General features: G+C 51.9%; 2 protein-coding genes across 3 annotated transcripts in view; both read left to right on the top strand.

The window, feature by feature from the left end:
• Nucleotides 1–9130, top strand: part of TOP1 (DNA topoisomerase I) — a 68583-nt gene extending 59453 nt beyond the window's left edge. For both annotated transcript variants that reach the window (XM_075721030.1, XM_075721032.1), the window contains 8 exons: nucleotides 398–541; nucleotides 1717–1902; nucleotides 3493–3561; nucleotides 4200–4314; nucleotides 5045–5172; nucleotides 6298–6392; nucleotides 7173–7322; nucleotides 7718–9130. In XM_075721030.1, the coding sequence (XP_075577145.1) occupies nucleotides 398–541; nucleotides 1717–1902; nucleotides 3493–3561; nucleotides 4200–4314; nucleotides 5045–5172; nucleotides 6298–6392; nucleotides 7173–7322; nucleotides 7718–7820 (990 nt within the window). In that variant the 3' untranslated portion in view covers nucleotides 7821–9130. The remainder of the gene's footprint in view (nucleotides 1–397; nucleotides 542–1716; nucleotides 1903–3492; nucleotides 3562–4199; nucleotides 4315–5044; nucleotides 5173–6297; nucleotides 6393–7172; nucleotides 7323–7717) is intronic.
• A 6932-nt stretch (nucleotides 9131–16062) lies between these two features.
• PLCG1 (phospholipase C gamma 1) overlaps nucleotides 16063–26967 on the top strand; it is a 51766-nt gene continuing 40861 nt past the window's right edge. The window contains exon 1 of the mRNA XM_075721437.1: nucleotides 16063–16264. Within this exon, the coding sequence (XP_075577552.1) occupies nucleotides 16063–16264 (202 nt within the window). The remainder of the gene's footprint in view (nucleotides 16265–26967) is intronic.

Raw genomic sequence — 26967 nt, forward strand, 5'->3', positions numbered from 1 at the left:
GTAAATTCATGCCCTCTTTTTTGCTATGGCTTGAATATATAGTAATGATGATGAACTGTTGATGTTGCTTTTACATTTTATGGGTGTTTAATTACACAGCTGAAAACATAAGTGTCATCTGAATAAAGCAGAGGAAACCATTTATATGTTGAGAAGCGTGGAAGACAGTATCTTTTGTGTCTTTATAGTTACTTCCATAGAAGTGTTTAATATCCTGGAAATCTGAATTACCTACAGCTGCATATAGTTTGAAGCTGAGCTGTTCAACAGCAAAATCTCGGTGTTTTTGTACAGTGAGACCATTTGCCACACACAGACTTGCAAAGACTTGAATTGTAAATTGGAACTGATCTTTGCCTGCTTTCTGATGCTGACTCTATTCCAACTTTCTCTGCAGGGTGAGAAGGACTGGCAAAAGTATGAGACAGCTCGGAGGTTGAAGAAGTGCGTAGATAAAATCCGAAATCAGTATCGAGAAGACTGGAAATCCAAAGAGATGAAAGTACGGCAGAGGGCTGTGGCTCTGTACTTCATTGATAAAGTAAGGCTCATTCCCCAGCACATTACTCTTACCTTTCCTGTCCTTCTGGAATACTCAGGAATGCTGTGTGTCTGTTCCTAGGGCAGAATTGAGCCCAGTTAATAAGGTATCCTGAGACTTCCTGGTGGGTAGGCTCCCATCTCCTTTTCCTTCCCATTACCTGGAATCCAGAGCAACAATCTATTGTACTGAACATGGCTATTTCAGGCAGCATTGTTTTACTTCAGGCAAAATTCACAGCCTGGTTCCAGAATTGCCCAGTTGGATTACTGGGAAGCTTGTGTGGGCCTTTTGTCTCCGACTGTTTCAGTTTTCCTGCTGGGAATTTCTGCTGGTTTGTCACCTCTTTAGTTTGAGGTCACAGTCATGAGGTTTCATAATTATGCTAATTTTTTCACCACAGCGTAAAGGGAACTGCAGTTGTATTGACGTGTTTGAAGCTACTTAAAACCAGTTCCCAGAGAGCTGTTGCCCTGGTAGTGTGTGGTGTCTTCACCAACTAAATTAACAGGGTTTGTTCAAAACAGTTTGGTGTGAACTAGGGAACTTTGATTTGAATAATTGTGGTTTCATATGAACACTGAAAGTTTTTATTCAAAAATTAGAAACTGGTTTAGTGAGTAGTGTTAAAACAGATTTTTTTTTTTTATGCAGCCAAATGTAGCCTTTAGATTATTTATATAACCAAAAGTGTCCTATATGCTATTTAAATTGTATTTATTTAGCATGCAGTGAAGAGGTAGGATCATAGAAGATGAACAGCTGAACTTTATGATTTTGTACCAGGTTGAGTTCATATGGAAGTCAGTTTGATCTTTAAAAAATATCAAATGTTTTGAAATGGATTTCCATTAGTCAAAACTGTCTTACAGTTTGAGTTACTTAATGAGCGAAAGTTGGTAAAACATCTTGCTTTAAACTTCTCTCAAAAAAAAAAGGTATTCTGGTAGATTGGTGGCTTTAGTGTAGGCTTACTTAAAACAGATGTAAAGAGAACTTAAGGTTGGTTTTATTAGAATTTTAAGTGTCAATTTTATCCACTCAAATGCATTTTCTCCCTTTCTCTTCTCCTACGGACACTGCTGATTCTAGGCCAGTGTCTGAAAATTTCCAGCATCTATACATTACTGCGATGGTTTGAAATGCTGACCTATCTTGTCTTGATATAAATGTAGCTTGCCCTGAGAGCTGGTAATGAAAAAGAAGAAGGAGAGACAGCTGACACCGTGGGCTGCTGCTCTCTGAGAGTAGAACATATCAAGCTGCATCCTGAACTGGATGGCCAGGAATACGTCGTTGAGTTTGACTTCCTCGGAAAAGACTCCATCCGATACTACAATAAAGTCCCTGTTGAGAAGAGGGTAAGCCATCTTCACAAACACATACACAGACTGAATTGCAGAAAAATGTGGTCAACACAGTTTTGATGGCAATAACAGGGTGCTTCATCACTGGTCAGATACCTAGCCAGAAAATAAGTCAGTTCATGTTCTTGCCTTTTTATTGGCAGTGCCATGGAAGATAAGGCTGCTGGTGGTGTGACGTAACCCAGCAGATGAGATATTTAAACATCTTACTGCTCTTCACTGTGGTCTCAGTGTCAAGAGTTGGCATAACATAACTCTAACAGCCATGTTAGATGAATTTCTTGGGTCTCGTTCTGGTCAGCAGAGTTGGTTTTGTCACCTGTAGATGGTAGAGTTCTAGGCCCATATGACAAATAATAGCATAAAAGGTTCTGAAATACAGTGCTGGACAGTATTGTTAGAGTAGCAGTTCAGCTTGGGCTTTCATGGTACTGGCTTCTCTGTCTCAGTGGTTTTGTTCAGGTTGGAGCTGAGTCCTCACTGAGGGTAGGTCTTGATCTTGGGTGCTCCAGAGCATACAGAGTAGGTGCACTGATAGTTTTGGCCTATAAAACTGGATATCTACCAACCAAGACTTCTTTCCTAGACAATGTTAATTCCTTTATTACTTTGTCATCCACCAGTTTCAACTCAGCTGTGATCTTGACCTCATTCCAGAATAAATCCCCATCCAGTAGTGTGAACCTGGAGGGCACTATGCAAAAAGACTTTTGTTTTTGTGGCTGTAACAGCTTTGCATCTGGCCCACAGCTCTCTGCAGTCAGCACAGTATGTTAGATACCACATGTGTGATACTGTGGTAATTGTAATGACAATCAGCAGTAAATGTTGGCCTCTTGGGGAGCAGAACAACTGAAAAAAACAAACTATGGCTGCTATAGAAATGAGCATGTGCTGGAATTCTTACTTTCTTGTTTAAAGAAGACAGCATTTTTCCTATTCAAATTTATTGGTGTTTGTGTCTCTTCCTCAGTGCTTCCAATAAGGAATTGATTATTGTGGAACTAGAAGTCTTTGTATATTAGGTCTCTATAGAAGAAGAACGTGTGTTGCTGAGAAGCTGGGAACTGGGGATTTGGAGCACACAGAGCTGGGATTTGTGATCTCTGTATAATCAAAGATGCTTTGATTATTCTCCCTACCCCAATGAGACCTATTTGGGATGGAACTGTATGAAACATTTAATGCAGCAGTGGGAAGGGTTGGGTTTTGGTAGCTTCACGCCATGGGAAATGGCTCAGGGGTCTCTTTGGCTGGAGTAATGATGAAGAGTAAGGGAAAGGTGGTAGCTTTGGGCAGCTAAGGTTAAGCAGCTAAGCCAGAGCAGAATCAGGTCTCCTGCAATCTTGACCTAAAGGATGAGGATAAAGGTCATTGAATACTCGGGACTCCTGTTGCTGGGGAGGAACCTTCAGCACAATTGAGAGATGGGTCTTTGCCTGCTGGGAAATAACATCCAGCATCGTCACTGTTGCCTGAAAACAGTTTAAGTGGCTTCCTGGCAGTGTTGCTTCCTTATGTATTACTGCTACTCAGTGCTGTCTGGTCTGTGTGCCTGAAGTTACTGGTTTTCTTTTCCTGCAGGTGTTTAAGAATCTTCAGCTGTTCATGGAGAACAAGCAGCCTGAGGATGACCTCTTTGACCGCCTCAATGTAAGCACATAATTAATGGTGAGGGATGGTGGTAGAGCACCATGAACAGGCCCAGTCTGCACCAGGCAATAACAGCTGCTCTGTTCCAGAAATGACTTCGGTGGCAATTTTCTTCCAGAGCTGGCCTGAGCAGCCTAAAAGCAGTGAGAGGCTGTCTCAATCTGGTGTCTGTATTGTCCACTGTGCCCGCAGGTTCCTGAAATGATGGGCTTTGGTGCTGGTGAGCCTGCCTGGCTGTGACTTGGGGAGGTTTTTTCAGAGTTCAGAGAAGATGATTGTGTGAGGTGACAGATTTTCAGGTGCAATCCCCGTCTGCGCATTTGGCTCTATGGGAGCACTGTGGTGGTTCAGGCACCTTCCCTGGGATGGGACAGGCACATTTCCACCTGTTGGGAACCATAACCTCCACACTGAAGAAACCTTTTTTGGCCACTTGTGGTACTTGATAGCAATCTAATAATTGTTGGCTCTTTGTTCACCTTTCCTGTGGTTCCGGTAATGTTGTGGTCATTCTGTTGTGGTCAGGTCTGAGTGCAGTAGGCTTAAGCCGTGAGCTGCATGTCTTCATCAACCGTGTGATTTCACAAAAGCTGTGGTCAATTCTAGTGCTAACTGTCATCTCCTTTCTGCTTCCATAGACCAGTATCTTAAATAAACACCTTCAAGACCTTATGGAGGGACTGACAGCCAAGGTATTCCGTACTTACAATGCCTCCATCACGCTACAGCAGCAGCTCAAGGAGCTCACTAATCGTAAGTCTTGTCCTTGAAACTGTGAGGGGAACAGATATCCTGCAATACAGACCTGCCTTCCTTGGCTTAGCCACAAAGTCTTGTATCTGTACACTACTTCCTTGTTGTAGTTGTTCCAGTGCAAATGTCAGATACCTGAGGCCTGACCAAAAATCTGCTTCTAGACAGTCTTTTGGGGTAGCTGAGCAGCCTGGCACTGGAGCAGGGCAGAGCTGACTTGTGAGCACACCAGGGTGTGCTGCTAGTTTATTCCTGTCCTTTACCAAATCTCTTATAGCACTTTACCATCAACAGAAAGCAAATAAGTAGCAGGCAAGGCAGATGCATCTGTAACAGCCCCATGTTTCTTGGCTTCTCATTCATAACCTCTGTTGAGCACTGCTAGCTTGCACTTCAACAACTTTACAAAGTGGGCACATTGGATCTGTGAAGCCCAACAGTGTCTGAGTGTTATGGTCCTGCTGTCCTCTGCTCTGAGCATGGATGTGCTTCGCCTCTCGAGTGGCAAATGGTGTCTTTGTTGTTATCAAAGAAACCGTCCCAGAAAGAGTTAGGGCCCAGGATGGAAGTGGTCAGGCTCTTATGACTGTAACTGGAGTTCAGTGAGACTGGCCCATCAGAGGGGAAGGTCAGTTCTGCAGTGACTGAGCTTGCAGAGTCAGTGGGACACTGGCTGGGGCTGCACAGCCCTGGAGAACCCACTTGTTCACCACTTTCTTGTACTTTGCAGCGGACGACAACATCCCAGCGAAGATCCTTTCCTATAACCGTGCCAACAGAGCGGTTGCCATTTTGTGTAACCACCAGAGGGCTCCGCCGAAGACCTTTGAGAAGTCCATGATGAACCTGCAGAGCAAGGTACCCCCACCCTTGCCCGGCTCTTGGGTTGGGGCAGAGCTCCAAGGGCTGCATCTCAGGAGTCACGTTTCCTTTAACTTCAGGTGAAACGGAAGCAGAGCCTGCTTTTCCCTATCAGGAGTTGGTTAGTGCTGCCTCAGAGATGGGCCTGCTTGGAGAGGAGTAGTGAGCTGAAAGGGACACCTTTCAGTCTGAGTCGTCTTTTACTTGTAAAGACCAAGACCAGACCCTTTTTATCTGCCCTTCATCCCATAGCTATGTGTTCTGCTGCCGTTGAAACTTCAGAGCAGCAGTCTCTAGCTCTGATTTGTGTCCCCTGAAGAACCCAGAGTGGGTATCCACTCCTGTTAAGTGAATCCCAGGCCACTGTCAGTGCAGGCTGTGTACGTGGTACATTATGCCCCTCTGACTTGACCTCTTCCTTTGCAGATTGTTTCTGGTGAAGGCCATGAGGTCCAAAGGGGTTAGGTCTGTTCCTGGTCTGGCTTTAGAATAACCTTCACAATAAGGACTTCTGGTTTGGCACTGCAGTGTCCCCTGCTTCTGTAACACCTAACATGGCTGCCTTCACCCTAGATCTTAGAGCTTGGGGGATGTTTAAGGGGAATGGTTGGACAAGGGCTGCAAAATGCTAAATCTCCCTGAATCCTAAACTTACTGGAGAAGAACTGCCTGAAGCCTTAACAGCTTTCAGCCTGTAAGATTTGGGGAAAGAATTGATTGCTGCTGAGGGAACAGGGATCATCCTTCTGTGTTACCATCGGAGAGTTGGTACTGGCAGGATACAGTGGAGGCAGACAAGCTGCCTGGAGGGGCTGTTGGCCAGTCCCAGCCCAAGCCAATTCCTTCACCTGCTTGGTTGTAGCTGTGTGAGAAGGCTCCCAGCACCACCTTGTCTTTAGAATTGCGTGGGGCCCTGTTTTCTGAGGGGAATATTTCACTGCACTAGGCTTTGCAGCAAACTGAAAGGCCAGTGGCCTAATTGTTCTGCAGAAGGGAGTCTGAGCACTGGTAGATTCTGAACATGGTCACAGACTCACTCCCTGGGTCATGCTGCCCAGGGGTGACTGCCACAGTTGTCACCAGCTTGTTCACAGCGCTGCCGTCTGGTTTTGCCTCTCCTAGATCGATGCCAAGAAGGAGCAGTTAGCTGATGCCAGGAGAGAACTGAAAAGCGCCAAAGCTGATGCCAAGGTCCGGAGGGATGAGAAGTCTAAAAAGTAAGGCTGGTGTTACCAGGCTGTGCAATGCTCCCGCTACTCTCAGCTCCAAATGGGTCCTTCATCCTGTGTTCTGTTTGCCCAGCCTGTGATCTGGGAAGACTTCCTCAGGCTTTGTTGTCCCCTCTTTATTCTGTGCATGAAGAAATGGCCTTCAAGCTGAGGACTATAGGGTGGTCTGACACTGCTGTTCCTGATGTGGTCACTAGCATTAGTCTCTTCTGTGTCATCCCTCTAAGCTGAGCACCAGCCAGTGCTCAACCACCGTGCTGCCCGGGACCAAGCAGAGTAATGGATCCAGCATGCAGCATTGCCATCTTAACGGGGAGCCAGGAGTTACACAATTGCACATGCACTTTTCTGGGTTCTGCTCTGCTCTGTTGGAAGCCTGCGGTGCAGATGATGTACTTGGGCTCTGCAGAGTGGCCACAGGGGTGCTGAGTTAAGGGAGCACTGAAAGCAGAATCACAGCATGACTATTAGAGGGATAGGTGGGCTGATTTTAAAGTTGGGTGTAGTATCAGTACAGTTCAGGCTGTTGCTTCCAATCCTTTAAAACAAAACTGCTGCTTAAGATTTCTGCTCTGCCTCTTTGAAAATGTCAGTTCTTAATTGCATGTGCTAAGTGTTCTGTGTCACCATCTGTGCTGACACAGCTGCCCTTTGTGGCTGGTGGCATTGCTTACCTTGAGCAGAGTCCCTTTGGGGTTCCCATAGTGCTACCATCTCAAGCCCAGCAGGGCATTAGGCATTAAATGCTATGATTCTTTCCCACCCCAGGACAGTGGAGAGCAAGAAGAAAGCAGTGCAGAGGATTGAGGAGCAACTGATGAAGCTGGAGGTTCAGGCTACAGATAGGGAGGAGAACAAGCAGATTGCTTTGGGCACCTCCAAACTCAACTATCTGGATCCCAGGATCTCTGTTGCTTGGTAAGCATCTGCCTGGGGTGTGCTAGAAGGAACCACCCCTTCACCTGTGTCTTGTCCCCCCCAGTTAGCAGACAAGGGCTGTGGCTGAGAGCAGTGCCCCTGTGCTGCCAGAGACTTGTGTCTCTGTGGCCTTCCCTTGTGTCTTCAAATGGTTCCAGGAAGTTATAAGAGTCCCTTGAGGCAAGTGTAATGTGCCAGCCAAAGCCTGGGAGGTGATGAGTCAGAGAACCTGGAGGGTCTAACACCAGGAGGCTGGTCATGCTCAGCTGGATGGCGTGTCTTGTAATGGAGCAGAGCTAGGGAGGTGCCGGGGGAGAGCAGGGCAGTTCTGCTGCACAGTGAGGGGTTGAGTGCCTGTGCTGTGTTGACTCTTAACAGTGTCTCCTCTTCTGCAGGTGTAAGAAGTGGGGAATTCCTATAGAGAAGATTTATAACAAAACCCAACGAGAGAAGTTTGCCTGGGCTATCGACATGGCAGAGGAAGACTATGAGTTTTAACCTGTTTTTAATGAGCTGAATTTTATGGGAAAAAAAAGGGGGAGTAGCCTGGTTTTTAGGGAGATTGATAAACTGTGAGCCTTACTTGTCCTTGGATGCTGGGGAAGGGGGAGGAAAGGGGCAAGTGAGCATCAGATAAAACAGCCAACATCTTGCAGAAGCATAACCTGGAAATATCCTAAAGGAGCTGAGCCAGTTGTCCTATGGACAACTTATTTAAAAATGTTTCAGAGATCCAAATTCTAGCTGTCTGGTTTGTGTGGTTTTTCTCTTGAGGCAGGGCAAGTGGATGGGGGATTTGTCAACCTTCCGCCAGGCAAATTCACCATCACACTGAGAGCGTGGGAATCTTTAGCTACTGTATACAAAATCCAATTATATTGGTGCGTTTTTACAGTTAGGGTTTTGCAATAACTTCTATATTTTAATAGAAAATGGACTCCTTAACCCCTGCCCTTCCCCTCCCCCTCCTGCCCCATTTCAGAATTTAACAAATAAACAAAATGTAAGAAACCCAACGCACCTGTTACAGCTGTCACTATAGTCATGGAAATACCCAAATCTTTTTTAATTTGTCACTTGAAACAGTTGTGGCATTGGAACATGAATTACTAATATCCACCACATTTGTTCAGAGCAAAGCGTGATGGGAAATTGGCCTCCTGACTTGAGTGTTCCTTTTTTAAATGTGAATTTTTATTTCTTTTAATTATTTTAAAATATTTAAACAGTTTTTTTTTCTTCTTGATCTTAAAGATCGTGTAGATTTAGGGAGCAGGTGGGGGGAGGGGGCCGTGTGATGGGGAGATATGTGTGGAATTTGAAGACAAGTGAAATTGGCAACAAATGACATTCCCATCACCCTTTGTTCTGAACACACTCTGTACACTTCAAGAATATCTACTTTTTAGGTTTGTCAGACTATTTTATCTCCCCCCCCCCCCCCTTTTTTTCTAAGCCCCACTCCCCTCTTTTACTTGAAAGATTTTATTGTGTAAAAAGAAGTTTCACAGGTCAATAAATTTCGAGGGAAATGAGCATCGGTCCAAAAAGGAAAATAATCGAGATTTTAGGGCTTTTATTTTTTCTTTTGTAATTGTGTAAAAAAATTTTAAAAAATTAAAAAGCAGAATTTTAATGTGAAACCTTTTTTTGCTATAATCATTAGTTTTAGAGGCATTGTTAGCGTAGTGTGTGTGCGAAGACCATTTCCTGCAGCCTTTCCTCAACAAGTATCTTCTATTTTTATCATGAATTCCCTTTTAATCAACTGTAGGTTATTTAAAATAAATTCCTACAACTTAACTGAGTGTTGGTGTCTGTGTATTCTTTCACCTCAGGCCCTGGGCCATGAGGTCCCTTAGGTTGAGGGGGAGATGGTGGGCCTGGCACCATGTTTCTGCAGCCCCTGTACAGCAGGTGCTGCCTCCATAATGAGATGCTTGAGCTTTTCTCATTTGAACAGGGCTGCACAGAGGAGGTTGAGGCCATGGCAAGTGCCAGGTGCATTGGGACTGACCCAGCAGTTGTGTCTTCATCAGGGGTGAGTTGAGAGCATGCAGGTTCATAATGATGCTAGGGATCTGAAATGAAGTGCCTGGCCATGGCTGGCTTTTGGAAGGGATAATGCTTTCCACAGCTGCTAATGTTGCTCTAATGTTTTGAGTAATTGGCATTGCTGCTTGCTTGTGTTGAGTCATGGTGGCTCTGTGGCAGGTTGGTATGGTCATGTAGCCAGACCCTCAGTGGGTGGAGGCATTGGTTCTACAGCATCAGAATGTGGGATGTTTTGGAGCCCTGGTTAGGGGCACAGAGCTGTCCCGCCGACCAGGCTGTCCCACCAGCCCGCGATCCTGCTGCTTGCTCATGAGCTCCCATTAATGCTGGGGCTTGAGATGCTCCATCAGGTCACCTTTTTCCCAGATCCCTCATCTGTGCTCCCCGCATGGCAGTGTGCTTGTTGGGGTTGGTTTGTGCATGCCTAGGGGAAACTGCCTTGAATAATGTGCTTAAATATTGGCAGACTGACCCTCCAAGCTTTTTGGGTGCAGAGCTGCCCAGTTCCTGTTCCCAGCCCCAGCAGGAATTGCCTGAAGGATTTTACTCCCTTTTAATAAGCTGCTTGGTCCCTCTTGGAGCCCTGTCCATGTGCAGCCTGCGCAGCAAAGCCTAGGAGCCTGCCCTCACCCTGAGGTGTGGCTGCAGATGCCAGGTAAAGATCCTTTCAGGAACTCATTGGCTGCATTTGTGAGTTAGTGAGAACATCAGGAACATTGGCTTTGCATGTGTATGTGGGGTGGTCCCTTCAAGCATCCTTGGAAATGGAGGCCATTGCTTTAGTGAAATGGGAAGTGACCTGAGGCAGCAGGAGTGAGGGGCACAGCCAGGCTGACCTCTGGCAGGCTGAAGGGGTGGTATGGTACTTGTTTAGGCCCAGGTGGCCCCTGTGGCAAGGTGTTTTTCAGCTCGTGTTCTTTGGAAGAGGGTGCCTTTGTGGAGAGCCAGGACACACTGCGGCTGGGTGCGCCAGGAAGCACAGGGAAGGGCATCATGGGTGTGGGGATCTTCCTTTACTCAGTGTTGCTGATGGGAATGTTCTCTGCATTGACCTTTGTGCCCGGGCTGTAGTGTGTGCTCAGGAGTGTGGAAGTCACGTCCCCTCTCCAGCCAAAAGCAGGTTAATTGCAGCCCAGTGGTCCAGCTAGCACAGCAGGAGAGGCTGCAGAGAAGAGAGGAGCTGGGGCAGGGCTGCTGGGGCTGGTGCTGGAGCTGTGTGCAGAGGGTGCTCTGGGGTGTTGGGGGCAGAGGGTGCTGTGGGGAAGCAGGGCTGCTCTCGGGTGCCCAAGCAGCTGCTCAGCACAAGGAGTGGGAGGTTGGGGGGTTGGTCTACCCTCTGCTCTACAAGCTTGGGATCCTCAGCTCCTGCTGGAGAGATGATGGACCCCAGGAGTTGGCAGTGCCCGCTGCTGGCAGAGGGGAGTCCCGTGTTCCTCCCAGCTGGAAAGGATGTGGCCTGTCACTGCCTTGCTCTGGTCTTTCCTGCTTCACCCCTACCTGACCAGTGGTCACTGTGGGTTTCCATGCAAGCGCACCTCTGCGTCAGTTTGCTTTGCCTCCCATGGGCTGTCATCTCACCTGGTCCCGGGAAAACCCCTGCCCAGTGCAGCAGAGAGCAAGAACAGTGGGATGTGGTGAGACCTGAGCTGCTCTTCCTGGCGTAGTTTCTCTGCTGCCTTTTATTAGCTTGCAGCCCTCCACAGGGAGGAGGATGGAGTGAGAGCAGCACCTTCTCCTTCTCCTCGTGGCTGGGAAGGGCAGGAGGCTGGGCAGGGACACGGGCGATGAGGCTGATGGATGCATCCATCTCCCTGGCACTGGAGAGTAGCCCAGGGCCCGGTGTCCTTGGGGAGCCTGGAGCAGAAATAAGCTGTGGCTCCTCTGCAAGCACCTCCCAGTCACCCTGATGCTGAGGTAGCACTTGCTGGGCTCCCAAACCCCACAAGGATGGCCGCAGGGTCAGGCTCAGCCAGCTGCAGGAGCCTCTCAGCAGCCAGCGCTGAGCAGGGCTTCCTGCTGCCCACTGCAATATTTTCAGGTGCTTTGTTGTGGTTGCAAAAACTTGCAGTTTGGCAGGAGTTGCCATTTACTCTCAGGCCTTTCCAAGGTGTAATGGAGAAAATGCCAGTGGAGAGGGAAAGGGGCTCATTGTGCTCCTGACCTGCCTGTGCCTGGAACAATGCAACCCGTAAAAATATCTTTTCTATTTATACAGCTCTCCCTCCCCATGTTCAGACCTGGCTGAACTAAATTCCCATACCCTGTGCTGCTGAGCAGGGAAATGTGCTTCTCCCCCTGCCCCGTTGAACACAGTGGGGAGGGATGTGCTCTCGCAGAGGGGGATCCCCCACCCCAGCATTGCTGCTGGCAGATCTGCCTTCTCCCTGGGCACGGCAGGGTGCCCCTGGCCAGGCTGGGAGTTGTGGCTCTTGGGCTGTGCTCTGCCTGGAGGTGCGAGGCTGGGCTGATGTCCCAGGCTGGAGTGTGCTGTGCCTCTCCCTGTCAGTGGAAGGGAGAAGTAAGTTGGTGCAAAACCAGCCCTTGAAAAGGCACTCGGCTCCCTCTGAACGCCGGGGAGCACAGGCGCTCCTCTGCTGGCTCTGTCCCAGGCAGGGAGCTGAGGAGGATTTAATCTATATTTTCGCCTGTGGCATAGCAAGGTCAGGATCACACATCCTGCACTTTAAATGGAAAATTCCTGGATCCCATTGACTCACGGCACAGAGAAATGGCCATGAAACGTGCTGCATCCCATTTTGCATCCCACCACTGCAGCACCTGGTCCTTGCCTGCCCCAGGGCGACCACCCTGGTACAGCTTTCCTGCCCCACCAACAGGGCTTGTGTTTGGTAGTGAGGGAAACTGAGGCAGCGGTAATGTGACGAGCAGAGGGGGCAAAATTTAGGTTGAAACTGTGTGTCACGAGCCCATGGCCGGGGCCTGATGGCCAAGGGGAGGCTGCAAACCCTGCTGGAGGCAGCCACAGCCCCATCCCCCTTGAAGTCTTACAGGATTCAGGTGTTGGAAATTGAAACCAGGTGAATTCAGGATATTAAAAAAGTGTATGCTCCCCTAAGTAGCATCAGGGAGTGGGGACAGGGAACCTGGAGCTGCAGCAGGTTTCCCATTAGGTGCCAGTTTGTAATCCAGAGGGATCTTGCAATGCCTGGAAGGGGCAGGAGGATGCTGGGGGGAGGCAGCCCTGCCTGCGGGCACAGCTTCTCCCCAGCTCCTTGATGAACACGCCACACACGGCAGGCACCACGCCAGCATCCGCAGCAGCTCTGCAGCCCCAGGCGGGTCTGCTTTCCATCCCTGGCAAAAAAAAACCACCTTGTGCTGCTCTGTGTCTGCTAACACCACCCCAGGGCAGGAGGTAGCTCAGCGCTGCATTCCCTGCAGTTTTTCCAGACCCCGCTCCCTGCAGGACCAGGGGAAGCCCTTCCCTGACTAATTTTTCTCAACCCATGGGCTGGTTTCTCATTTACCTACCCCAGGCAGTGCAGAACAGATGGGAACAAATAAATAACCCAGAGTGGTACATCTCTCCTGGGGTTTGCAAGATGCTGAGTGCTGCTTGCTCAGATGAGGATTGGGCACCTCCTCCCAACATGCGGTCCACGGGGTGGGAGAGGGACACGTCCATTCCCAGACACTGGTGTCAGAGGGATGCTGGGCTGTGGGGACCCACTGGGGTGGCCTCAGGGTTTTGTTCCCCTGGATTTTGTTCCCCAGCCCTTGAGCAAGGCCAGGGGCTGTCCTTAAGCTGGAGGTCACCTGGCTGTTAGCCTGCTGCCTGTTGCTGGGCAGAGGATGCAGCTGATCCATGAATCCTGCAGGATACCAGGGGATCAGTGCCCCATGCTTTGGGGCTGTGGGGGCCCCGCAGGTGCTGGGGCCAGCACAGAGAGGAAAACCCCTTCTCCCAGCGGTGTTTGCAAGGGGAGTCTTGCAAAGCCCACCCCCTCCGCAACTGTACGATGAACACAATCCAGGGCATTTCTTCAAAAGCAAAGCGTGTCTGACCTACTGTGGACTAAACCCCAGGCAGGGTAGAGAGTGAAAGAGGGTAGCAGGAATAGGATGGAAGTTTCTGCTGTCCTGAGGGGCCGGGGGGATTGCCCACAGCCTGTCTGGTACAGGAGCAGGGACCACTGAACAAGGCTGGCAGGCAGCAGACAGACAAAAGCGGTTTTGCATGCAGTCAAATTAAACTGTGGAATTCCTCGTCATGCAGCATCATGGACATCGAGATTTAATGCAAGACTAAAAAATGATTAGTCAAACTTGGAGAAGAAAAAATACCCATCATAGACACCTCATCACAAACCACTGCCTTCATGCCCATGCCGTGGCCACCCAGGACTCTGGGGCCAGGGAGATGCTGTGATGGGTGCTCTCTGTCAGCATGAACAGGCAGCATTTGGGAGTGAGGGAGTTACCTTTTTGTTTCTTCAATGGGCACGCTCCCTTCTCAGGTTCTGCCCTCAAAAACAAGGGTGTGCCTATAGTGCTCAACTATTTTAAGACCACTGGGAGCTGGCTGCTTCCTGCCAGTCCTGAGCGAGGCCATGGGACAAGCAAGGAACAACTTCCCCTGCGGGAGCAGCAGCATCTCACTCCAGAGGGAGCGAGCAGGGCAGAGGGCCCTGTGCCGATGGCTGCGGGCTCACCTGGCCGCCTCCAGGCTCCCATCGGCAGGCTTCTTGCAGCTCTGCTGAGCAGGTCCCCAGTGTCCTGTCACCCCTTATGATGCTGTCATATGCTGGTCATTTTTATAAGGGCAGGTTTAGGTTCTTATCCCAGGGCATTTGTCCTTGCCTTTTTCATGCCCAGGCATTGGGTAGGACCCTAAACAACAATAAACCTTGTAGGGCTGCTTGTGTGTGTGCACATGTGCATGTATGTGCTTGTGCGTGTCCCTTTGAAGCCAGGTGGAGCAGTGAGACAGAGGGACCTGCTCACATTTGGGGTGCTGTCCGTGATGGGTGCCTCACTTAGCCGATGATGTCCCTTCCAGACCCACCCATGAGCTGGAGGGTGAGATAAGGGCTGCTCAACCACATGCTGCCTTGCCATGGGCCTGCAAACACAACGTGCACATGTGTGTGTATGTATGCATGCATGTGTATATATTGTAGCCATACATATATCTCTCTATAGATATATTTATATATAGGGGCACATCCCCTTCCAAACTCTCCCTGTGGGAAATCATTGCCTGCACTGCTCTCCTGCAGCAGGGCCATGCTTGCCTTTGGGCAGGCTGGCTCCTGGCCAAAATCACAGCAATACACAGGCCACCGCACCTCAGTGTTTGCACCAGACCCGGGACCCGGTCCCCAGCCCAGGGCAGCCAGAGCGCACAGCCTGCCCTGGGGTGCCCTGATGGGGGCATGGGACAGAGGGGAGGAAGACCAGCAGTGCAGAAAGGGAAATTGCAGGCTTTAACACATGAATGGAGCAAACCGCCGTGAAACGCTTCCCAATTCAACTGCTTATCCCCTCGCTAACCCTGCTTTTGTGTGGTCTCCTGCCAGGGCCGGAGAGGGGATGGAGAGCCTGTTGTGACCCCTGGCTCCCTACACATCCCCCGGGGACAGGATAGTGCAGGCTGCCCTGCAAACCCCGTCCCGCTTCCCCTGCTTGCATGGGTCCAGCTGTGAGCTGCAGGGAGGAAGCTGTGGCAGCCGCAGGCCTGGCTCTGGCGAGGAGCCATGCCCCAGTGCCAGTGGCAGCCAGACAGATGGGACTGTCCCCAGGAAAAGCCACCCTGCTTGACCTGTCCCTGCGCAGCAGGACTGGGGGTGTCCCTGGGGAGGCAGGGAGAGGAGAGTGGCTCCCGGGGGCAGCCGCTGGCCTGGCCGGTGCCCTGCGTGCATCTGCGTCCCTGCGTGTTCTTGCTTGCCCTGCACAGCCCCCACGGTGGACAGCGAGAGGCGGGGGGGGGCAGTGGCGGGACGCTCGGGGGGCTGAGCCCCTTGGCCGTGCACCGGGGTGAAGGTCCATGGGATGCAGCGCTGGGGGATGCAGCACCCCTGGGACCCCACATGTGCCACGCCATGGGGTGTGTCGCACACCCAGGACCCCATGCCAAATGTGCTGTGGGCTGCCAGGGCCCCGTTGTATCCTCCGCCGCGGGGTGCGTGGCACACCGGGGCCCTACGTGTGCCGTGCATGCGGGGTACAGGAGTGCTGTGGGGCGCAGGGCGCCCCCGCGGGCTGGGGGCCGTGTGCCACCGGGACCCCACACCAGCTGCGGGACGCACGCCGCCCCCACCCCTCCCGCGTGCCACAGGGCGGGGGCGCGCGGCGGCACCCCGAGGCCCGCCGCCGGCAGAGCGCGGGGGCGCGGCCCCGCGGAGCGCCCCGGGCGGGGCCGGGCGGGCCCCAGGCGCGCGGCGGCGCCTCCCGTGCCCGTCCCACCGCGAGGGGCCGCGCGCCGCCCCGCCCCGCGCCACCGCCCCTTTCCCTGCCGGGCCCGGCCCGGCCCCGCCCGCCTCCGCCTCCTCCTCCCCCTCCCCCCCCCCCCTCCTCCTCCCCCTCCGCCCGCCTCCGCCCCCGCCTCCGCCCCCGCCCCGCAGCCGGCGGCGGGCGGGCTGGCATGGGGCGCGGCGGGCGGCGCTGAGCGCGGCGGCGGCGGCGGCGCTCCGGGCGCTCCCGCTCCCCTTTGTTCGCGGCGCTGATGGCGGCCGGGCCGGGCAGCGGCCCCGGGGCGCCCAGCGAGGCGGAGGCAGCGCACCTCTGCCGCAGCCTGGAGGTGGGCACCGTCATGACCCTCTTTTACTCCAAAAAGTCGCAGCGACCCGAACGGAAAACTTTCCAGGTGAAGCTGGAAACGCGGCAGGTCACCTGGAGCCGCGGCTCCGAGAAGATCGAGGGAGCCGGTGAGTGCGGCCGGGAAACCGGGGCAGGAAGGGGAGGAAAAAGGCTCCGGATCCCTCGGGGCGATGGGTGCGGGGCGGCCCCGGCCGGAGCCGTCCCGGAGAGCCCCGTTCGCCGGCTCGGAAAGCGTCGTGAGGCTCGGAGGGGAGGAGGAAGGCGGGGGGGGGGGGGGGGGGGATACAACAGACCCCAGCCTCTGTGCGCCCGGCATCTCCCCGCGCAGCGGCTCGGGTGGCGGAGAAGCTGTCCGGTCTCCCTGCCCGGGGCCGGCTCCGGCCGCACGGTAACCGGCTGCCGCGGGGGATGCGCGGGCCGGGTACCGCCATGGCCGCCCCCGCCCCCACCCTCCCAACTTTCTGCATCCCTCTTCGGCATCAAACTTCCCCTGGGATAAACTAGGTGCCTTTTCCCGGGGGGTACCTTGGCTAACAACACCTAAAAGCAATAAGGAGCCTCAAAAGCAGGCAGGATTAGTTTGAGCCCTTTGGGGTTGCATCTCGGAGCAAGAAATGAGATGAAATGGAAAGGGCAAAAAGCAGAAAAAACAACCCAAAATATTGTAATGTGATTCCGTCCTCTTCCCTTCTCCCCTTTGCGCATCTGCCCCGGGATGATGGCACTGGGTCCGGTGGAGCATGGTCAGCATAGGGCTGGGTCCTGCAAACCCTATTTGCAGCGGTGCGTGCAGTTATGGGCAGAGCAGCCTGCTGGCTTCGGTTTCCCACATATGATGTGGACCTCGAGCACGAGGAGGACAGGAGAAAAGATTCGTAAGAAATGTGAGTGTAAAAAACCACAAGGATGGGTGGGAAGGGGGAGAGAGTAGGGAGGCCCCGCACTGGGAAACTTAACCTTGGCGTTGGTTTCCTAGGTTACTGCTGTTTCTCTTAAATTACCTTTCCCGCCCCCACGCGCACCAGCGTGAGGACAGTGTCTCCGATGCTGGAGGCGAGGAAGAGGGGACGCTCATGAAGGCAGTGTGACGTAAGTCCTGGTGCTGGCCTTGGCGCAGTAGTGCGTTAGCACTGGCCTTCCCTGCATTGAGGGCTCGTTGTCTCTCCTGGCAAGTGCTGCTGGCCCAGCATGGAAAGGTTGGATGCTGTTAGTATTGCCAGGGGGCTCAGGTGAAAAAAGGAGTTGCACATGATGGTCATGTCTCTGTGGCAGGACTACAAAATGCTGGTGCTTCCAGTATGGGGCTTTGGTTTGCCTGAAGACCCTTGGAGTCCTCTAGCTTCTGCCCAGTGGCCTCTCCAGGCAGATCTGGAAGGAGCCTTGGGCTCCATTAGCATCACTGGGACGGGAAGCTCCCCCATACCTTTCCCAGGGTGGCCTCTGGGAGCTTTGAGGCAGTGGGAGAAGCAGGAGAGTCCATTGGCCCTGGGTTTAAGTTGTTCTTAAACTAAGGCAAAGCACACGTTTGTTTTGCTGGCGACACGCTGGTTTCTGGCAGCATCTATAGACCATGCGGGTCTGTGGCCCATGGTGGGACGGAGGTCCCCACCAATGTCTACACGGGCGATTGTTCCTGTGGGCAGGCCTAAGCACGTGCTGCAGTCCTTGTAAGGCTAGGACCTTAACTTCAGGGAAATTTAGAGAACTTCAACTTCTGTACCAAAACTGTGGTGGTAACAATGATGATAATGTTGTGGCTGCGAGGACTTCTTGTGCTGTGCAGACAGCCAAGAGCAGATCAGTAAAAGCAGAGAGCGCGTCCCAGGGACCGAGATGGTCAAATTAAAAAAAATAATAAAAGCCACAGGTTTCTAGTGAAAGAAAAGCAAGAGTTGGGGAACGCGGGACAGCCAGTTCCTTCATGTTCCTTTAAACATCACAGTGGAAAATTACTTGGGGCTCCTCTGCTGTGCTGCTGGTGAGTTGGCCAGCTGGTGGCCATGGGCTCTGGGTTCCCTGGCATGTGCCTCCCAACACATGTGATGTTCCTGCAGTGCGTGCAACCCTCCCAAGAGGCAAGGTGGGCCATGCTGGAGAGAGAGGACATTAGCCCAAAGAGCTGCCATATCTTCAGCCCCATCTCTCTGATGCTGGATGCTTTCCCCATGGCCTCCTCTCTGCTCCCGAGCATCTCACCCTGTCCTCAGTCCCCTCCTCTGGTGTCACCCAGCACCCTGAGCAGCACCCATCCTCTCACCCCTCTTCCTTCGCAGGGCTGAGAAGTAGAGCTTTGCTTTAATGCTTCCTGGACAGAAGCGTGGGAGCTCCAGGTGGAAATACTGGCTTGTGTACACAAACAGTGACTGTGTATCTAGGCAGGTGAGGCAAAGCCATGCGATCAATGGCCAGCAATACTAGGTTGTTGGCCAACTTCCCTATTTTTATCTGGATGTGCTTTCTGGGCAGAAAAAGGATGCGTGGGAAAACCCAGGTGTGTGACAGCTCTACTTCACATGGCAAATACACTGATGTATTCCCCTCCTGGCTCATCCGCCCCTTGAAGACCAGGCTTTACTTGCCACAGCGTTCACATGGCTATGGTGGGAACCAGAGGGGGAAGTGATCTGGAGTCAAGCTAATCACTTTCAGTGCAGGGTGGTTTTAACCATGAGCAGTGACTGACCCAGTTGTCCCCATGAAGACAAGCCATGCTGGCCTGAGGAGCATGAGATTGGGTCTGGCATGAAGTTTGGGGTTTGCTTTTCATGGTGGTACTGGTTTGGCCCTAACTTGCAATATGAGTGAGGCTATGAGCAGAGGAGAGCAGCCAGCTGTTAGGAGGTGAGATGTTCCTTCACATGGAACAGCATCTCCACTGGACAATGTCTGGGGGTCTACAGGTCAAAGACTGCTGTGTTCATGGGTCAGTAACAAATGTTCTTGTGTTTCTGGAGATATGGAGATCAGCGAGGAGCTTTAGAACCCCCTGGACACAAGTTAGTTGTCTAAGTAGGAATGATCTTTATCCTTTCAGAACAGGTGAGTATCCATGGTATATCACATATGGAGTTCTTGGACTCAGGGCATGTCTGTGTAGATGGCCATGTCTTGGAGAGGTATCTGTCTCCATGAATACTCCAGCAGCATGGAGAATCTGTGCTGCTTCCTCTGCACCCGGTGGGTTTTGCAGAAATGAGATGTGTATTTGTCCCAAGGAGGGGCAGGCAGTGCTGGGGGACCTGGCTCCACTACTGACTCCGTTAGGAAGAGCACAGCCCCCATGGCTGCAGCTCGGGAAGCCTCTTGCTGGATGGTAGGCAGTGCACGAGAGGACAGAGGGTCAGTTGGCTCATCTCCAGGTGGCCCCAGGCACATAGGCTAGAGCTGCGGTGTGCTGGGAGGAGAGAGCTTCGGGGCACAGTCACAGTCATCGTTCCTTGGCGTGGTGCCACTTGTTTCAGAGCTTCGACATCACCATGGGTGGTGGTGTGGAGCTGCTGCCTCCCCAGGATCTGTGGGTGCTTGTCTGTTGGTACTTCTGATCTCTTCTGAACTCTGGGGCTTGCAACAGTCAACCAGTTGTTTGCCTTCATCTTCGTGAAAAGCTACGCTTTGGTGGTACTTGGCTTTCTGGTTCATGCTGACCTGGAGCTTACAGGGGAGCAGAGCCTGAGCAGGCTTCAGGTCACTCCACTGCTGGAGAGGAGCACACCTGGAAGAAGGTCCAGGGAAACCCCCATCCTCCATGCCTTTGATGCCTCAGCAGTGGTGTGCTGTCGGTCTGACAGCTCCTCCCTGACCGAACGGCTGTGTGGCTGCCAGCTCCACTGGCCACGCTGCTTGTGCTCGGAGGTGTTGGGACATCTTTTGTTTCAAGTTACTTACTGAAGTGAGCAGGATCTGAGCTGGCCTCTAGAAGGACCTTTTGGCACGTAAGGACAAAGCCCTTAGTGTTGACCAGCATCTCTTGACAGCAGTGAGATTGGACCGGAGGGATGCTGACCGGGGAGTAGCTTGTGTTTGATGGGTTGGGTGCCATCACCACACATACTGTAGATGTACAGGCAACCAGCCAGCCTTGTTGGCCACCATCAAGTGGCCCAGCCTTGCCTTTCTCCTGCCTGCGAGCCGGGAAGTGTTGGGGTCATTGTATGTTGGTGCCAAGAGGAGGGGGGAGCCCGTGCTGGTGTGACAGCCCAAAGCTTCGTCCCCTTGCTTTGTGACCCTTGTGTAGCGCTTTGTGAGCGTTGCATAAAGAGTGACCTTGTGTGTTAATCGTCAGCATGTGTCCCCCGCACTCCTCCCCTCCATGAGCAGCTCTGACTCAGCAGCGGGCAGAGCAGGGGCTCCAGCCAGCTGGGCTCCCAAATGAAGAACCTCTTCTGTTGGAAAGGACCCATCTCCTGCTCTTTGTTAAGCTATTCAGCTCGCTCCAGAGTGCGGTGGCTCTCAATGAGCAGAATCAGCTGAGGATCAGGGAGGAGGGGGCAAACTTGTCTGTGCAGGAAGCCTTTTGCTTTGAAAAGCAGTCACGTCCTTCTCCTGTACTTTTTCAGAACTCAAACTGTGCAAAACACAATTCTGGCTTGTGTGGGGAAAAAAGTAATTTTTTAAAATTAATACTTGTTTTTATCCAAAAGGGTTTCAGCCAGTTCTAATTACTAATGCATTGCTTTCTTGCTAATCAACTCTGCAGCGGGCCTGGCTGTTACGATGGGAAGAGTTCTAATAATTTTCTATTCTTTTTGTTAATCACCCAAAGCAAAGTAGAGCTAATCCCTCGAGTCAGTTGTCTTTTATGCATTTTTTTGTTAAACTTCCTGTGTTACGTAATTCTTTTTTTAATATAAAAGGGGTTTGCATTCATAACTTAACATGCTAGGGGGTTATAGGCCAGCTTCTAATTGATCTGTTTGCCTTGAAATACGTCAGAAAATTCAGAGAGTTTGCTCTGAGAGCGAGCTGAAAATTTGGAGCAGATGTTTGTTTTATGGGGGGGAGAGGAAACCACCTCGAAAAAACCCTGGTTGCATTCTTGCTTTTAGTGAAATGAGCTCAGTCCCATGGAGGTGGAGAAAAGCCATTGCCTGTGTAAAAGAAAAGGCAGGAACTGTAAACTATTAATACAAAGTGACTCTGAAGGGTGGCTTGTACTCACCTCATCCTTTCCAACTACCTGCCTCTTTTGTTAGTCCACTGAGGCACAGCTTTTTTTTTTTTTTTTTAACTTTCTTTTTTTGAGGCCATCTGAATAAGCTGAAGGGCTTGGAGCTCTTGAGAAGCAAGCAAGCCAGCAATGGCTTTCAAGGATAAACAAGCTTCAGTGTCGGATCCTCTTGGGGTGCAGGACGGCTCCTGCACCAGTGGGTCCCCCTCCTACTCCACCACCCCACGGCTGCACAATGTGGCCCCTCGCAGCGGGCAGGGGCTGGGAGGAGGGGAGCTCGCTCCCCAGGTGCCTTGAGCAGGGGGGTGCAGAAATTATTAGTGTGGGAAGGTGGGAGCATGGCTTGTGACCATTGTAATGGTTAAAGCTTCCCCTGCTGAAGCTCTGCTGTGGGAGTTTCCTGAGTGAAGGGATTTTTTTTATGTCGTTATCAGTCCCCTTCCTGCTTGCTAGGATACTTGCATTAAACTGGGGAAAGCAAATGAGGTCTGCTCTGCCTTCACCTCCAAACCAAAACAGCCTCTTTCCCTCACTTTACATCCCTTTGTCATCTCCTTTCTCGTCTCAGTAGCATCTTGCAGGAGGAGTGGGTTAGGAGACCCCCCCCTACTGTGCAGTGGTAAGACATGTCACAAATTACCTCCTCCCTTGGCATCTCAAAAGCTTCTCTGCAACCTAGAGAGCAGCTAGAGGTTAGCTAGCTGGGAGACCTGTGTTCCACTGTGGCACCTGCACCCACGTTGTCCATCCGATTCCTTCATTTACCAGTCAGCCATGTGGAAGGTATTGGCTTATGGGTTTTAAGCTCACTAATTAAAACGTGCTGGAGAGGTTTTTCATAGTGTCAGACTGATTATTTCTCGGCTATGCCAAGGGCCTGAGTGCTCCAGGTTTTTCGGGGCAGAAGCAATGTGGCTTGGCTTTCTCCCTGCCTGCAGGCAGCCGTGTTGGCTGGACACCATGTGTGGTGAGAGGAGCATCTGAGTAAGCTGGATCTGAACATCTGGCTTTGCAGAGGAGCACCTCACATGCTTGCTGCCGTCATCTCCCATCTTTGGGGGCAGTTTTGTTGTGGGATTTCATACAGGACTTTTAACGTGCCCCATCTCCGAGCTGAGCCAGCAGTCACGCAAACCAATCTGACCTTTTTACTGCTCTTTGGTTTAGCTCCCTTGCCTGCACAGCGGGGGTAGTCATTCTTATCGGCAAAGCGTTTGCTCAGCTCCGTTATCTAATCACAGTGGTGTGCGCTACGAACATCCCAAAGACGTACCAGCTGTTAGTGATGCCCATCACCTGTCCCTGCGCAAGTAGGCGTGTGACCTTCTGCATATCTTGCAGATTGCAGATGGAGGAGAATAGGCTTGCTTGCAGCTTCAGCAGGACTCTGGGGGACAGTCCATGCTAAAGGCCCCATCCCTGAGCAGTGCTAAGGTCCTTGTCCCCAAGCATTGCATGTGGTTGAGCAGGCTTGACCACCAAGTTGCCCCAGGGGTGCAGCCTTTGTTTAATTTTTGTGATCCTGGGAACTCGGGCACTGCCCTTTGGCTAGGACCTTCCCCTCCAGAGAGTGCTGGGACTGTTGTGTCCCTTGGGAAGTGACACAAGTGACACCACTGCAGGGTGATGGGCAGTCTGGCCAGGATGTAAAACTCCTGACACTTGGGATGGAGCAGGAGCTCTGTGAGTACAAGTGCTCAGCTGAGACTGCCTTACAGTTACAGTTTTGGCTACATCACACAAGCTTCTGCTTGTGTCCTGCCCTGACCAACTGCAGCAGCTCAGCCTGTGGTTGGTAACTTCTGAAGCTGCTGGAAGTAGAGCATGTTTGATTCTGTGTCCATCCCCTCTGTCTCTGCCAAAGTGGGATCCCATTGGGATCGGCATTGCAAACTGTTTGTGCTGAGCATCTCATCCAGGCCATGAAACTGGCTGGCAGGAGCTGTAAGACGTTCTTCCAGATCAGCCCACCATAGAGCATAGTGATTGCCAGTCCTGCATGGCTGTAGAAATACAGCAGGACCACACCGTTGGTGGGCTGTAGTTCATTAAATGAAGGGACCAACAGCGATAGTCTCTCCTTAGTGGCAAGTCAGCCAAAAGCTGGGCTGGTGGTTTTGGTTTGGAGGTGTGTGACAATGCTTCTTGGAGCCCATGGCCTGGCTGGGGTTGCAGCGAGCCCCTTGTGCTGCCTTCCTGTTCCTGAACTGTTTCAGGTTTGGTAGTAAAGCACATGATGAAGGAGGGGTGTGGGGAGTCCAGGAAGAGCTTGCAGCATGTGGTGAGGAGGTGTGGGGCTTCAATCACAAAAACCCTGTGCACCTCTGAGTTTAAACCATCAGCTGAACCTTGTTATACAATAAAAGGAAATGCCTGAACTCAGTGGAGAAGACATTTTTCCTTTTCTAGCGTGCTCTGAGGTTTAAGGGCAGTAGAAATCAGTGGGGCTTAAATTTTGAAGTCCTTACAATGCTTTTGAAAAGTTATCCCCCACATCCTCCCATCTTCCCGTTGGCCAAACAGTCTTGGAGAGCAGCTGGTGGAAGATGATGCTGAAATAGAGCAACTGGAAGGATACTTATCTAAAGAAGGATAAAAGAAGAAAGGTTTGTGTGTTCAACAGATACTTGCAGCTCTATGGACAAAATGATTTGGTATCCGACAGCCAGGGATGCTCATGGAAACATGCAACCATCCCAGCAAACATGTACCTGTGAGGCTTGTCGGCTCACTTGGTCATGGTGTTTGCTACCGCTGGCTCTCCTGCCAGTATCGCATTTGAGATCGGTTTAGTATCTGGCACATCCTCTGCGCAGTGACTGTATCCTGCCATGCACGGGGGTGGGTGGGTGACCTCACATCTTTTCCTCTGCTCCGACGTCCCTGCTCATCTGTTCCACCAAGCGTGGTTTCTCTACCGGAGGTGTTATATCAGGCAGCAGTGGGAGGGTGTCTCCCAGACGGGGGAGAGCCCTCAGGAGGGGGACATGGTGACAATGGCCGTTCCTGAAGGGACTCTGCAGTGCTGGAGAAAGCTTTCCTTTGAAACAGTTTTAATCTCTAAATTTTGAGGATTTTTATGTTGTACAAAGAGCTGATTTACATGGAAGAAGCTTTTTGACATTGATTGAAATGAGAAACTTCGTCATTTCTGAGAATTTTCTGCCTTTCTGAAGATCCCCCAGCACTTGGAGCTGCAGACAGGGCTGCCTGCTTCTGCCCAACAGCTGTGCTGGGCTCATCCCTCCTGTCCCAGCTCTCCTTATCTCTGGGCACCTTGCTGCCTCTTTATGTATCCCCATCACATATCAAACACCTTGATATATCAGGCAGCAGGAGGACACATGATTGTGGAGCACTCTGAGTACCCAGAAGGCCAAGGGCTAGCATCTCTAGCAGAAGCTGGCAACTCTAAATCTGTAGAAGTCACCAGAGCTTTACGACACTGACGGCCCATAGTCTGAAAGTCTCTTGAGATTTTCAGACTGCTTTTCAGCTCTATCTCTGCTGCCTCTGTGGTCTGGTGGCTCTTCAGCTCAATTTGGAGCTGGGGGTCCTAAATTGGGCTGGCTGGAGAGCTGTGGAAAGCCTTCCAGAGTCTGGAACAGATATCTCCCCTGCTTTCCTCTGCAGCTCCTACCTTCTGTTTGCAAACACTTGTGGTTCTGAGGTTTTGGTCAATTGCGTCTTCTTGTGCTGTTAATATGGTGCCCCTGTGCACGCCTGGCTGCACACAGGCAGGCAAACCCACATCGTTGTTTTAAAATTGTTCCGGCAAAGGTTGTGGTCCACTGTGTGAACTACCATGAATGGGGTGCTTTGCTGAGCTGACTTTGTCCACTGGCCTTGAGGATGAGAATGGCTAACAGCCATGGCAGAAGGGGCAGAACCATGCCTTACGGGTTGTTTTTTCTTCCCAACCCATTACAAATGCATTTATTTTCTTTTTTGGACTGTGGCTTTTTTTTCTGCTTTGACACACAAAATCATCATGCCCAGAGCTGTGCTGCCTCTGCTCACCACCAGCCTTTACCCCTACAGGGGTGTGTACAGGACTGCTGCCTTCCTGCAGACGTGGTCGCTGCTGCCTCCCTAGCTTGAGGGAGCGACCTGTGGGGTGAATTGCCCTCAGGGACCGAGGTGGCCTTGGGTTGTCTTTTCCCTCTAGCTTCAAAACCCATCATCCAGGAGCTGGATGCGCAGTCACTGTGCTGCGGCCCATCCCGCTGCGCTGCCAGGATCGTGGCACCTGGAGGGATGGGTGTGGAAGGGCTACTGCACGCTTGGTGGCATGGAGTGATGCTGTGGCTGCTCTGCTGCTTCCTGACGCCATGAGCTGCTCCCACACAGCCGGTGTCCTGCTCTCCATCTCTGCTGGAGCTCCCCTGATCCACTCTGCAGTGTGCCCTGGTTCTTCTCTCCTCCCAGGCTTGCGCTGTGCAGGGCCCCATCCTGCTCCATCTGAGCATCTATCTGCGCTAGGGCCAGACCAACCAGGGTTGGAAATCGTTGTCACTGAGAGGTGATGGCAAGGAAGGTTGTCGTGGCAGGCTGTGCCCCACAGGGACGCTGGGTAGAGCAGCTGCTTGAGAGTCTTTTTCCTGTTTACTTGCTCCCAGAAGTGTCGGGTGATATGGTGATTAAAGTACATCCCTCCTGCGTGTGCTGATGCGTCCTTCATCCCTCCTCCTCGCCCTCTCTAGGAGGTGTCTCCGCACATGCAGTCCCCAGCCCGTAAGCCAGGTCAGATAACAAGGGGTGGCTGCGGATGGGGGCTCAGCCATGTTGGGAGCACAGGATGTCCAAGAGAACTTTAACCCCCTTGGCACCCTGCCCTGTAAATCTGCACCCCATAGATCTGCTTTCCAGCTGGCGGAGAGGTGGGGTGGGGGCTTGCTTGGTTTGTTTTCTGAGCATTTGGGTGCTGCCTGACATATTCCTTCTCTGCGCAAGCGTAGGGCAAGGCTCTTGTGCTCCTGGGCTGCATCAGAGCAGAAGCAGAGCCTGCTGCCTCATCTCTCCAAGCTGCCGTGCTCAGGTACCTCTGCCAGTGCCTGTCCCACAGGTGTCATTCATCCACCTCTGGTTCCTATGGCCACGACCCCGGGGTACTTTGGATACCCCCCTCTCCTTCAAGCCTGTGGTCCTTGTCCTGCTAATCCTTGCCAGCTCACAGCCCTCCTCAACTTCAGAGGACTAAAAAGTTGTCTGAGGTCCCAGAGCAGACCCCAAGCAGTACCGGGCTCCCCAGGCTTGCTGGGCAGTGGGGAGTTGGCTCTGCTGGGACACAGCTTGGCTCTATGTCCCAGCAAAGCAGCAGAAATGTTTTATCTTTCCCTCGCCCCCTCCTTCGGTGTCTCATATGTCATTTAATGCCTTGTGTCAGCCTGTTCTCAAGGTCTTGCTGCTGGTTGGAGCATGGGCCCCATAATCCTCAGCAGCTTAGGCTCTGGGGTGTGTTACGAAAAGGCCTAGAGATGAGGGCATGAACTTTTGGAGCATTGGCACACCAGGTTTGGTATGAACCATGGAGCAGGTCGGTGTGCAAGCAGGAGGAGGTCTCTAGCTCTGGGGACCAAATAATTCCCAGGTGAGGTCATTAAGAGAAAAACAAACCCAAGTGGTAGAGGAGCCTGGTGTGAA

The sequence above is a fragment of the Pelecanus crispus genome, chromosome 14 (genome assembly GCF_030463565.1).
Source record: "Pelecanus crispus isolate bPelCri1 chromosome 14, bPelCri1.pri, whole genome shotgun sequence".
NCBI lineage: Eukaryota > Metazoa > Chordata > Aves > Pelecaniformes > Pelecanidae > Pelecanus > Pelecanus crispus.